Source organism: Cygnus olor, chromosome Z (genome assembly GCF_009769625.2).
Source record: "Cygnus olor isolate bCygOlo1 chromosome Z, bCygOlo1.pri.v2, whole genome shotgun sequence".
NCBI lineage: Eukaryota > Metazoa > Chordata > Aves > Anseriformes > Anatidae > Cygnus > Cygnus olor.
In genome coordinates this window covers 65,948,078-65,959,331 of record NC_049198.1, presented here as the reverse complement: position 1 = coordinate 65,959,331, position 11,254 = coordinate 65,948,078, and the positions used below count along the sequence as shown (strand labels likewise).

The 11,254-nt window shown below is 52.0% G+C and overlaps 1 protein-coding gene across 1 annotated transcript; it reads left to right on the top strand.

Annotated features, from left to right (window-relative positions):
• Positions 1–23: 23 nt before the first annotated feature.
• Positions 24–10,573, top strand: LOC121062214 (the record flags this gene model as incomplete). Its single annotated transcript, XM_040541951.1, has 8 exons — positions 24–298; positions 540–621; positions 743–823; positions 1,240–1,311; positions 1,996–2,002; positions 8,347–8,381; positions 8,641–8,753; positions 10,412–10,573. Coding segments are annotated over 8 exons (720 nt in total), but the record flags the coding sequence as incomplete, so codon positions are not given.
• Positions 10,574–11,254: the final 681 nt, after the last annotated feature.

Genomic DNA, 11,254 nt, shown 5'->3' with positions numbered 1-11,254 from the left:
GTGGTTTGCAAGTGTAATAAATAATCCTCGCCGGCAGTCCTCCCCGCACTGCTCTTTATTTTGTCTCGGGAAGGCGAAGGCGCTGCGAGGAGAAGTGCACCCACGTACCTCCCGGGGTGAACGCGACTTCCCAGCGCACGCAGGCACCACTGCCACTTCCCCCCGGCCCTTGTCGTCTGCTGATTTCGGCTGCCTGCAGTGCTGCTTGGTGGGCCGCCAAGGCGCTGGTCTGTGGAGCTGGGCTCCTGTCCAGCGCGTGCGGAATCTCCTCTGACGCACACTCAGAGGCTGCTCACAGGTACTCTCAGTCAGATTAACGCGCGGTCTGCGGGCTTTGAAGAAGCGTATTGTGTCCTGCCTTTTGACCTCCAGCAACGCTGCTGCCTCCTTGTCTTGTCGATGCTGCTCTTTCTTTGTCCTGCCAAGACAGGCACGCTTTCGTGAGGTCGGTTCCCGCATGTTGCTGTTTCTGTTGGTTTTTGTGGAGGTTTGGACCAGCTGGACCTCGCAAGGTCAATGTTTTTTCATCTGATTCATAGAATCACAGAACGGTTGAGGTTGGAAGGGACCTCTGAAGGTGAATCATTGTGGAGTCTGTGCTCATTTTTAAGACCTGCAACGGTCAGTGATCTCCTAGAGCAACCTTGGATCTGTAAAAATCCACCTTGTCATGGGACAAAAGAGCTTTGTTCATCTGGCAGGACAAGGAGTTTGGATCTCAGTGCCTCTTTGTCCTTCCCAAGTGGCTTCCGTTGACTATCTGGAAGTGCCTTTGGACCTTTGCCACAGGAAAGCTCAAAGAGAAAGAGTTGTACTACAGTCAAGCTATACGACCAAATACTTCTGCCTCCTCTTTTCCCTTTACTCACACATTTCTCGGTTCTTTCTGATACCTTCTGTGAGTCAATCCAGTACTTATTGCTTTGCACGAACCTGATTTTGTGAGCATCAGGATGACAATGCAGCCGTCTATGACACCAATGCTATTGCTACTGATGTTCTCGGTCAGCATTCAACTAACCACCAGCTCGTAAGTTGCCTCCTTGAATGAGCAAACCCATCTTTCAAACCCTCAGGACCTCCAGATATCTGTTATGGATCAGTTAGCAAAAGGCAACCCCAGGAACATGACTCTGAGCAGAGAAACCATTCATCAAGACTTACAGGTCAGTCCAAAGCTTCCCTGTTTCCCTGCTGTCAGCAAATAATGCATGTAAATTTTGTCTTTTACTTTTTTTCAGCTTTGAGCTGGGTACTTGTTGGGAAAGTTTCCGTGATGCAGAGAGAGTGAGGCCTCAACTGCGACTCAAGGTAGAGTCAATTTGATTTCCCTTCAAGCTACTAAATATGTCATGCCTTAAATTTAGCAAGTGATTGTAAAAGAAGATTGTGCAGTCTCTGATACAAACACCATAAAGTTAGGAAGTTTCCAACAAACATTTCCACATATTTCTGTTTAGCATCCTGCCATAGAAAGCAGCTATGTTTTGTGTGAGTGGTATAAAACCTTAATGTTTTTGCCATGAAACCACTGCTTTATGCAGAATGTCTTTGGAAGCAGAGAAAAGCTTACAGATGAAAGCAGGCTCTGCTGCTGTCAGAGATCATTTACGTTCTGCATAGATGCAGGTGTGCAGTCATGTGTGAATAGCTAAATGTAAGTATACACAGTAAAATACATAATGACATACTTTTTTTTTTTTTATTACGGCACAGAGGTAAGATATTCTACTGAACCAGAGAACAAGGAAATAGAAATGCATGTCTTAAAGGACAAATGCTTTCATGCCTGCCCTTAGGCTCTCATACACACTGCACGTTGTCCCTCTCCACCAAGTCACGGCAGCAGTCTCCACCCTGGCCCAACCTTAATTCTTGTTCTCAGAGATCTGACTTTGCTACATTACCAAATCAGCTTCTAGCTTCCTGGCTTCGCTGTAGTACTGATGTTCTTTTCTGGCGAAGGTAATTTTTAGCCTTTTTTTGTCCTTGCAGATAACCGGTACGTAACTACGCTGCGGCGCTGCACACAAGCATGTCTACCAGTCCACCATGCCTGACGACTTGTAACTCTGATTTTAATCAAACTTGGCAGTTGGAAGAGATCATAAACATCCAACATGCATGCTGAAACAAGCCATTGGGGTGCAACAGCGTGAAGGTTCGCTGATATGTGGTGAGACATTCGTGGTTAGGCATTAAAGTATGAGGAGCAAGAGGGAGATTATAAGCCCCATCACCCCAAAAGAGCAGCAAAGTCCTTGAGGGGCTCAGCAGGATCCGGGACAGGACATGAATATGTGCGAAAGAGGGGTTTGTGAGTGGCACAGCCAGCAGGAGGATCCATAGAGTCTGGTTTGTCACCCCGTGCCCTGCCAGTGTCTGTGTGCTGCCCATGGGGGTACCACACAGTGCCCACATGGACAGGCCCGTGCACCTGCTCTGGCAGTATAGGACCAGGGGGCAACTCCTCGTCCCCTCTGCAGCCGTGGGTCACTGTGGCCTCCAAGGTGTGCGAGATGCCAGGGATGTCAAATCAGTACTGGCTCTGCAGAAAGAAGTCCCATGGGAGGCTAGACAACAGGCTTTGTCTACAGTTTGCAATGGTCAGTACTCAAAATGAAGGCTTGAAACTGGTCCGGCTTTGCAGAGTGCAAGACTCATGTCTGATGGCATCTTGCAAACCTGTAAGTCTTTTTGCACGTGTCCTCCCTAATTTCTAGTACTGAAAGAGTGGGTGACAAGGTGGACCAGCTCCTGCCACCCGCTTTGCCTCCTGTGGGCTCTGCTGGACACTGAGGGCATGCTGCACTTGTGACAACTAAGGCATGTGGGCCTGTATGTACTTACCAGTCCCACAGGGCAGATTCCCCCTTTTTCTTTCAGTTGTAGCCAGCAAATGCACTTGTGCATCTTTTCAACTGGGTAGTATTGAGCCATGTCTGAGATCCTATTTTGTGTGCCTGCCTTCGGGGAGAAGTGAGGATAATCCTCTTCAAGAGGTGCACAGAGGCCTTTTGGAGAATGAGCAGGTGCCTGCAAAACTTTGGTCATTGAGGGGTAACAGAGAAAGAACTCACTTCACCTATAGAGAAACTCGTTATCAGCCATAGTCTACCTAAAGTTGAAGTGAAGAGCACCCATCAGTCATTAATCTCTGGCATTTTTAACCTGAATGGCTCCTTTGTTTGGGTTATTTGTAGCATTGCACACAGCAGTGTGGCTCAGCCCGAGGTCTGGTGCCATACACTTCCCTGTCTAGCAACCAAAATAAGTTAAACGGAGCTTGCGAAAGCCTGGCTGCAAAGCCAGCTCAGGTTGGGTCACTGCTGCACTTGGCCAGTTCCTCATGAGGCTTATCTTCTGTTGTTCTGGCTAGCTGCTGTAATACTCCTACAGCATACAAATCAAATTGTGTGTTACGGCAGTGTAAACGTAAATCCATTACAAGGGTGCTTGTCATTATCAGCAGTGTATTTCTTGGTTATGCACTGTGTTGCCTCCTGTGACAGAGAGCAACAGGCACAGCAGCTGTCCAGAGGTGCCAGGACCTGGCTCTGCTGTTGAACAGCGTATTTTCCAGAGCAGGATATGGGATGGAAGTTGTACAGAAAGGTGTGGTTTGGTGCCAGTGGCTGGCCTCATTTTGCCAGGCAGTTTCACAAAGGAGAAACTTTACCTTAGCACCTGGCTACTCAAAATCAAGCTGTTTGCAATGCTTCTAGTGCTGCTCTGATCCATCAGTATAGATGCAGATGGATGTAATGTGAGGGTAGAAAGAAAAAAAAAAAGCGGGAGTCAAAAGTCGATGGAGGACGTTGCTGTCTCAGCTTAAATAGTGTGCTATGCAAACAGCAAAGTTCACTCTGTGAATTTTGAGAGGAATAGAAACCAAAAGCCACAGGAATGTGTGGGAGGAAAGAGAATGGGTTTCACCGTTGGTGACAATGCCCTTTTGTCTGATGACGCTTGAGGTGGCTTCCTCTGGGTGTTCCTGGGTACATACCCTGAGGATTTGGACACCCATCCCTGATGTGGCAGCACAGGGAAATGGGAAAGTCAACAACACCTTTAAGCTGCCAAGGAGCTGCAGGGCAGTTGCAAATCCCCTGAGCAAATCTAGCCTCCTTGGCCAGCCGTTCCTTGTCACAAGGATCTCCCAGGGGACCTGGGAGGGATGGATGTCCTTGGATGTCCTCGGCTCAGGTGTGAGCCATGGGGACTTGTGACCAGCCATGGTGACTGGTGGGCAGCGAAGACAGGGGAAAAGGTTGTGTGATGGATGCTCCCCGAGCCTGCTGCTTCCCCAGCTCCTGTGCCTCTGTGGCCGGGGCTTGGTGGGAATTTCTGCCTTTCTCCTGCTCCGAGTCACCTTGGGCCTTGTCACTCAGATGACAGGAACGGGAGCGGCTGGGAGCAGTTGTCTCTGTATTCATCCGGTCTTGTGCTCGCAGCCTGTGGTGTCACGGGGAATTTCTGAATCACCGGAGAAATTGCGAGCGTAGCTCGCTGCCTGCCACGTGAGCGTATTTACCCACAGCAGCCAGGCAGCAGGGAGGCGGCTGAGGCTGTGGGCTAGATCCAGCGGGTCCCATTTCCCGGCTGGTGGCGAGCGGTGGCTCCCCTCTGGGTGCCACAGGGTGACCTCCGCAGGGCAGGTGGGGTTTTGGCTTCCCAGTATGTCCCAAGGAAAAGATCTGGGCACCTGCATGCTTGCCTTTTTTGTGTGACACAGCGAATCCTTCTTCGTCCTGCTCACGAAGGAGAGGCAGAGCAGAGATGACCATCGTTGCTGTGAGAGCCACCTGGAGGCAGGGAGGGAGCTAAGGGTGGACGTGACTGTGCTACTCTCTGTCTTCTTTCTAATTTCCCTTCTGGCATGATGGCAGGATGTGCTGTGTGCTCTGGTTTGGGTCACACGAGCAGGGCAGCCCTCTGTCCCTGGGCTGCTTTGCCGTTGGTGGTCCATGATGCTCGCTGGGGGTAAGCACGAAAAAGCACTGGAGGGGGAGCAGCAGCGCAGGAGTTAAAGCACCGGTGTGAGCGGGGGTCTGCAAGCAGGTGCGAAGGTGACAGATAACAGAGAGGAAGTATCAGGTGCCAGGCAGAGCAGTGATGACATCAAGGCCACACTGCTGATAAGGCTGCCAGGCAGATGTGGAGCAAGAGTGATGTGACGCAACTCGAGGCTGCAGGTCTGCAAACCGCACCGCGGTCCCACGGGAGGCGATGTGCTGCGTCAGAGCCAGGCACAGCAGAAGGGTGTCCCTGCCAAAACACCCGTGGCAGAGGGGAGGAAGGGCCAGGCCTAAAAGCGTGACTCTCCCGTGTGTAGCTGGATCACTATGGCCGACGCTGGGGCACATGGCCACCAGGAAGCCTCCCGTCGGTCCCAAGGAAGGACTTCTCCCTCTTTGCTCTGAGGGTGCAGGACCCTCGTCAGGGGCTCCAAGGCTGTGCTTTAAAACAAAGTGGGAAGAGGCAAAGCCAGCCCGCAAGTGGTGGTTTCCCCTTCGTCATGCCTCCATGTGTCATTTTAACTTGCTCTGTGAAGACAGCAGCGTTTGAATAACGCTGAGGAACCAGGTGGAGGAAGATCAGGCCTCATACCGTCCTCCAGCACCACAGGACCTGCTGACACCAGCACAGGAGCGATGTGGACACCTCCTGTCACCTTTCCGTGAGGGGACTGAAGTGGAGAAGGCAGCACGCACAAGCTGCACAGCCCCAACCCATCACTGCTCATGGCACAACCCCAATACCCAGGCCACACATTTCTGCGACACTAGGGAGGCTGCCAGAAGCATTGTGATCAAAGTTTGGGGCTTTTTTAGGTGGTAAAGGCTGTGAAGGCCCACAACAGCCCTTGCACTGAGCCGTGCTGAGTGGGAGCAGCTTGCAGGACGCAGCAATGAGTTGTCCACCTAGTCGAGTGTTGGCTGGGGGCCTCTGGGGCCTTGCCATCAAGCTTTGCACGTTGGCCCCACCGCTTGGTTAGGGTGGCCATGGCGTTGTAGGCGGCTCACTGAGGACGGAGATCCCCGCCTCCCTGCTGGTCTGGTTGCTCACCCTCCTGGGTTTCCAACACTCAGCCTGAGCCTCTCCGGGCCGCAGCTCGTGCCTGCTGTTTTCATTGCGTCACCTGGGGTGACCAAGAAGAGATTGGCTCCTCCAGCTTCATAAGTGCCCTTCTTCTGGTTGTAGGCCTCTATCGGATCTCCCCTTTACTAGGCTAAACAACCACAACAGGCCCCCCTGTGCCTCAGGAGCAACTGCTAATGCAGTTAAATATTAAATTTAGTTGAGGGATTTCCAAAGTGGAATAATAATAAAAACCAAAGGTTATTGAACTGTATAAACTCCTTGAGGAGAGAATATAAAACATGTGCACAGCCGTCTAAGCGGTGCAGAGACACGTTTCTGCAAGGGGAATCCTGAAGCATTTGTCCTCAGAAACAACCTTGCTCCTTCCCAAAACCAAGTCACAGTCGTACTGAGGCAGGTACTGCAGAAAGGCAGGAGAACTGCTGGAGAGAGCCCACGACCTGCAGGTCTGTGCTGGGCTGTGCCCCTCTGGTCACAGGGGATGCTCACCACGCCATTCCTGCTCGTCTCAGGAAGCCAGGGCCAGCAAGTACTGTGAAAAGCCTCAGGTGAGACCATGGGGGAGAAACGTCCTGAAATGGTCACAGTTGGCTCCTCAGCAAGTGCACGTGGTGCTGTGCCTGACTGGAGCTCTGCCAGCTTGCTGGTGGCTTCTGTGGGACACCTACCCTGCACACGCAGCACTTCCTACCCACAGCCAGGGTGAGAGACCCTCTGCCACTTCTGGCCCGGATTTAATCTGGGCATGTCTGTCCTGGAGGAGTTCTAGTCAACAGTAGTCTTCAGCTATGGCCTTTCTGCCCAGTGGTATTCCTTTCCATCTTTCTCCCATTACCAGTTGACCTCCATTCACCTGAAGAAGGCGATGATGGATGTGGAAAATTCTTCTTCTCAGAAAGAGGCAGTGAGGATGCTCACATGAAAAGACTGATGTCAGGCATGCATTCACGTAGGTGAAGCAGCACGGGTCTTCTGGAGTGGTGGTCCTTGCTGAAAAGTTCCTCAGTGGAAAGTCCTGAAAAGTCTTTGTTCAGGCCATGGCACAGCCAACCAAATCAGCACGAATTTTCCAGCTTTTTGTACATGAAGTCTTCTAATCTAAATGGAGCTCCCTGTTGTGTATGAATCACAGAATCGTAGAATATCTTGAGTTGGAAGGGACCCACAAAGATCATTGAGTCCAGCTCCTGGCTTCACACAGGACCACCCAAAAATCAAACCATTGTCCAAATTGTCCAAATGCCTCTTGAAATCCGGCAGGCTCAGTGCCATGACCACATCCCTGGGGATCCTGTCCCAGTGCCCGACCACCCTCTGGGTGTAGAACCTTTCCCTAACACCCAGCCTGACCCTCCCCTGTCCCAGCTCCATGCCGATCCCTCAGGTCTTGTTGCTGTTCATCAGAGAATGAAGAACAGCAGCTGCAAAGCCAGAGGGCTGATTTGGGGGAAACAGGCCCAGAGGAAGGCTGGCTGGGTGGGAGAGAAGAGCAGCATCGCCCAGCCCAGACTACAGCGCAACAGGATTTAATAACAGCCTCCACCAGTGCCAGCACCTGGAGCTGGCACGCTGCGGTTTATCAGCTGTGTGAGAGCACCCAGGTCTCCCTGACTGCACAGTTGGCCCATTCCCAGCGCAGATCAAGTGCTGCTCAAAATGCTGCTTTTCCCAGTGCCGCCGAGATAAGCCAGCACCCTCCCCTATAAATGCCACTACGAGCGCAGCGAGGTGCACGAGCGCGTGCATCTGATCCAGCCATGCCTGCCAGGGAGCTGCTGGTGCTGGCGGTGGTGCTGGTGGCTCTCATCACCACCGGTGGTAAGTACTCTCTGCTGCCGGCGGACAGATCCTCAATGGCAAGTTGGGACCCATGGAGAGACCAAAAATGGGAAGGGAGGGCAGAAAAAAATGCAAACAAACAGAAACTCTGTTTTGGAGAGGAGGTGAGGGGACAAGGCAACACAAGGCAGCGTGGTGGGGTGGGAGAAGAAGGACTGGAGCAAATGCTTTGCACCTGGTGCAGGGTGCTCCCGCAATGTGTTCAATGCTTCGTGGAGCTCCTGGTCCAGAGCCTGGGAGGGAGAGCTACGGGAGAGGGGCTCGGTGATGGGAACAGGCATTCCCTTCTTTGTACTTCTGTCAATGCTTCGTGCTCCTGCCACTGGGTCTCGCTGGAAAGGCTGGTCACAAGTGTTGCTTAATGCCCCTGTGCCAACCTCTCACTTCTCTGCTCTGTTCCAGGGGCAGAGCTGGATGAAAGGAATGACCTGAGAAGGGTAAGAGATTTCCATATGCTCTGGTTCATGGCTTCAGATCAGATCTGGCTGCCTCAGTGCCTGGCATGCCTGGGAGAAAGGCTGTTCCCTGAAACTGCACCCAGCCTCTGTGTGCAGGCCCTGCCCTGTGCGGGGCAGAGGGATCCTCTGAGCCTCTGTGCCACCAGCTCCAGCCACACTCGCTGCTGCCCAGATGCTGTGGGAGGAAGAGGTGGGAGCTGTTGGTTCTGAAACGTTTGCTGTGGTTTCTCCCTTCCAGCCGGTGTGTGGAGAGATGGTTGAGCTGCAGGCCTGCCCCCTGGTGAACTTGCCTGTCTGTGGGACCGATGGGAACACCTACGCCAATGAGTGCTTGCTCTGTGTGCAGAAAATGTAAGCTCATGCCCTGGGCAGAGGCCTCCAGGGGTCTAATTTTAGCTGTCTGAAAGCGGGCACTTGTCAAACACCGTGGGAAAACCACAGCACATGGGAAGCACGCAGAGTCCTGCCAGCAAAGTGGAATTTATTTTTTTTTTTCATCAGCTGAGCCTGGCTTTGCAGCCTTGAGCTTCACCTCTCCATGCTGGCAGTGCCCGAGGACAGGCGCAGGAATGCCCCTAGCCCTTGCAGGTGCTGGCCCCTTCCTTGGCACCACATTTAGGGACCACACAGCTGCAGACTGAGTGATTTTACAGATTACAATGGCTATGGACTAATCCCACAAAAGAGCTCAATATTTATGCACTGGATCAGCTTGCTAAATCAGATCAGCCAGCAGCTGTGTGGTCAGCAGGTCCAAAAGGTGGGGTCAGGATCTACAGCCAAGAGACATTCCAACATGGGTGTCTGCAAGCTGACAGCAAATTAGGTGCCTCATAGAGGATGAGAGAAGGTCCCCATACTGTGCTGTCTGTGGCTGGAGAATCACAGAATCACAGTGTGGTTTGGGTTGAAAGAGACCTTAAGGACCATCCAGTTCCAGCCCTCTGCCCTGGGCAGGGACACCTCCCACCAGACCAGGTTGCTCAAGGCCCCATCCAGCCTGGCCTTGGACACCTCCAGGGATGGGGCATCCACAGCTTCTCTGGGCAGCCTGTGCCAGTGCCTCACCACCCTCTGTGTGAAGAATTAGAATTTCTTCCTAATGCCTAATCAAAATCTCCCCTCTTTTAGTTTAAAACTGTTACCCTTTGTCCTATCACCACACGCTCTGACACAGAGTTCCTCCCCTGCTTTGCTGTAGGCCCCCTTTAGGTACTGGAAGGGCGCTATGAGGTCTCCCTGGAGCCTTCAGGCTGCACAACCCCAGCTCCCTCAGCCTGTCTTCACAGGAAAGGTGCTCCAGGCCTCCTCTAGACCCTCCTGAAAAGGCCCAGGGCTTTCTTGTGCTGGAGAAGGGAGATTTGGACCCAGATGTGCAGACAGGTAGACCAGGCAGCTAGTCTGCACAGGCAGATAGCACCGCTGTGTGCTCCAAAAGGACCTCTGAGTGCAGACAGCCAGCTATGTGCTTCATGGTTTTTGGCAGTGTTTCAAGCCAAAGGGACCACCACAAATTTGGGCAACAGGGACCTCTTCAGGTTCAGTAAGGAGAAGCAGAAGGGTTCCTTTGCGGCAGGATCACCCAGGTTGGAAAGTGACAGGCTGAACAGGGGGATCCTGCAGGGAAGGAGCAGGGGTGAAGATCAGGTGTGATGCAGGCCAGCAGTGTGCTTGTCCTGCAATTAACACGAGCTGTGTGGTGGCTTGCCAGAGGAGAGGGGCAACCAGGGAGTTTCAAGTGGGACACGGGGGAAAGCCCTGCCCCAGGAGGGTGGTGCTCCAGGGAGGTGCAGGGTCGTCGGCAGTGAGACCTTCACAGACACAGACAGGGAGGGGACCTCTACAGGCCAGGATGGCTTGCAGACATGTCACCTTTTTTTAAGACATGAAAATGAGCAAACCAATTTCAGAGTAAATGGTCAGATCTAGACAGGCTAGGCGGGAGACCAAGCGTGACACAAGGGAGTATTTTTTCAAGCTCTTTACTCTCTTTTCCTACATTATTCTAGGAAAACCAGGCAAGACATCCGGATTTTGAATGATGGGGAGTGCAGAGATGTCTGAGCTTTCTGGTGGCTTTCCTGAGCCTGGAAACAGGTGATTAATTGATCCTGTGTGCTCTGTGCATATTGAACATTTCAGTCAGTGATGGCGAATAATAAAATTACATGCATAATCTTATTTCAATAGCATTATTTTATGGAGGGCTGAGGGAAAACAACACAAGCCAGTTCCCACAAAGGGCTACTAAAAGCGTATAGTCAAAACATTCATTTCAAATCTGCATCGCATACAGGGCTCTGCACTGTGTGTATTATTTCCCCCACGTTGCTGTGAGAAAAGATATGTGGGAGTAGCAAGAAGCACACATAGCTTTGAGATCCTGGTTAAGGCGGTGCTGAAAAAATAGTTTTTCTGTAGGAGGCAATTTATCAAAGGGAAGTTAAAGTTTCTCCAGCGTGGGAGTTGACAGCCTTCTCTCCAGCTCCCTAATAAACACCTTCACTTCCAGAGCTGATGCGAACTGAAAACAGCAACATTTGCACTTGTCATATTAGATGTTATTTAGCTTTTCACCTGAGACTGCTCCACAACAGGAGTCAGCCCAGGTAACCCACAGGAGCACTGAATGAGCTGAGTGGGGACCCTGGATTCCAGGGACCCTGGATCTCCGAGGGGTCGCCTCCAAACTGAACTGATCCCCCAGCCTGCTCTTGGGGAATGGGACATCCCAACCAGCTGCCAAGTTTCGGCTCTAGGTTGTTCCTCATGTCAGGGCCATTTTTGGCACTGCAGTGCAGTATGATCCAATGCAGGTAATGGTTGTTGTTACCAGCCATCCATGGGGCTTA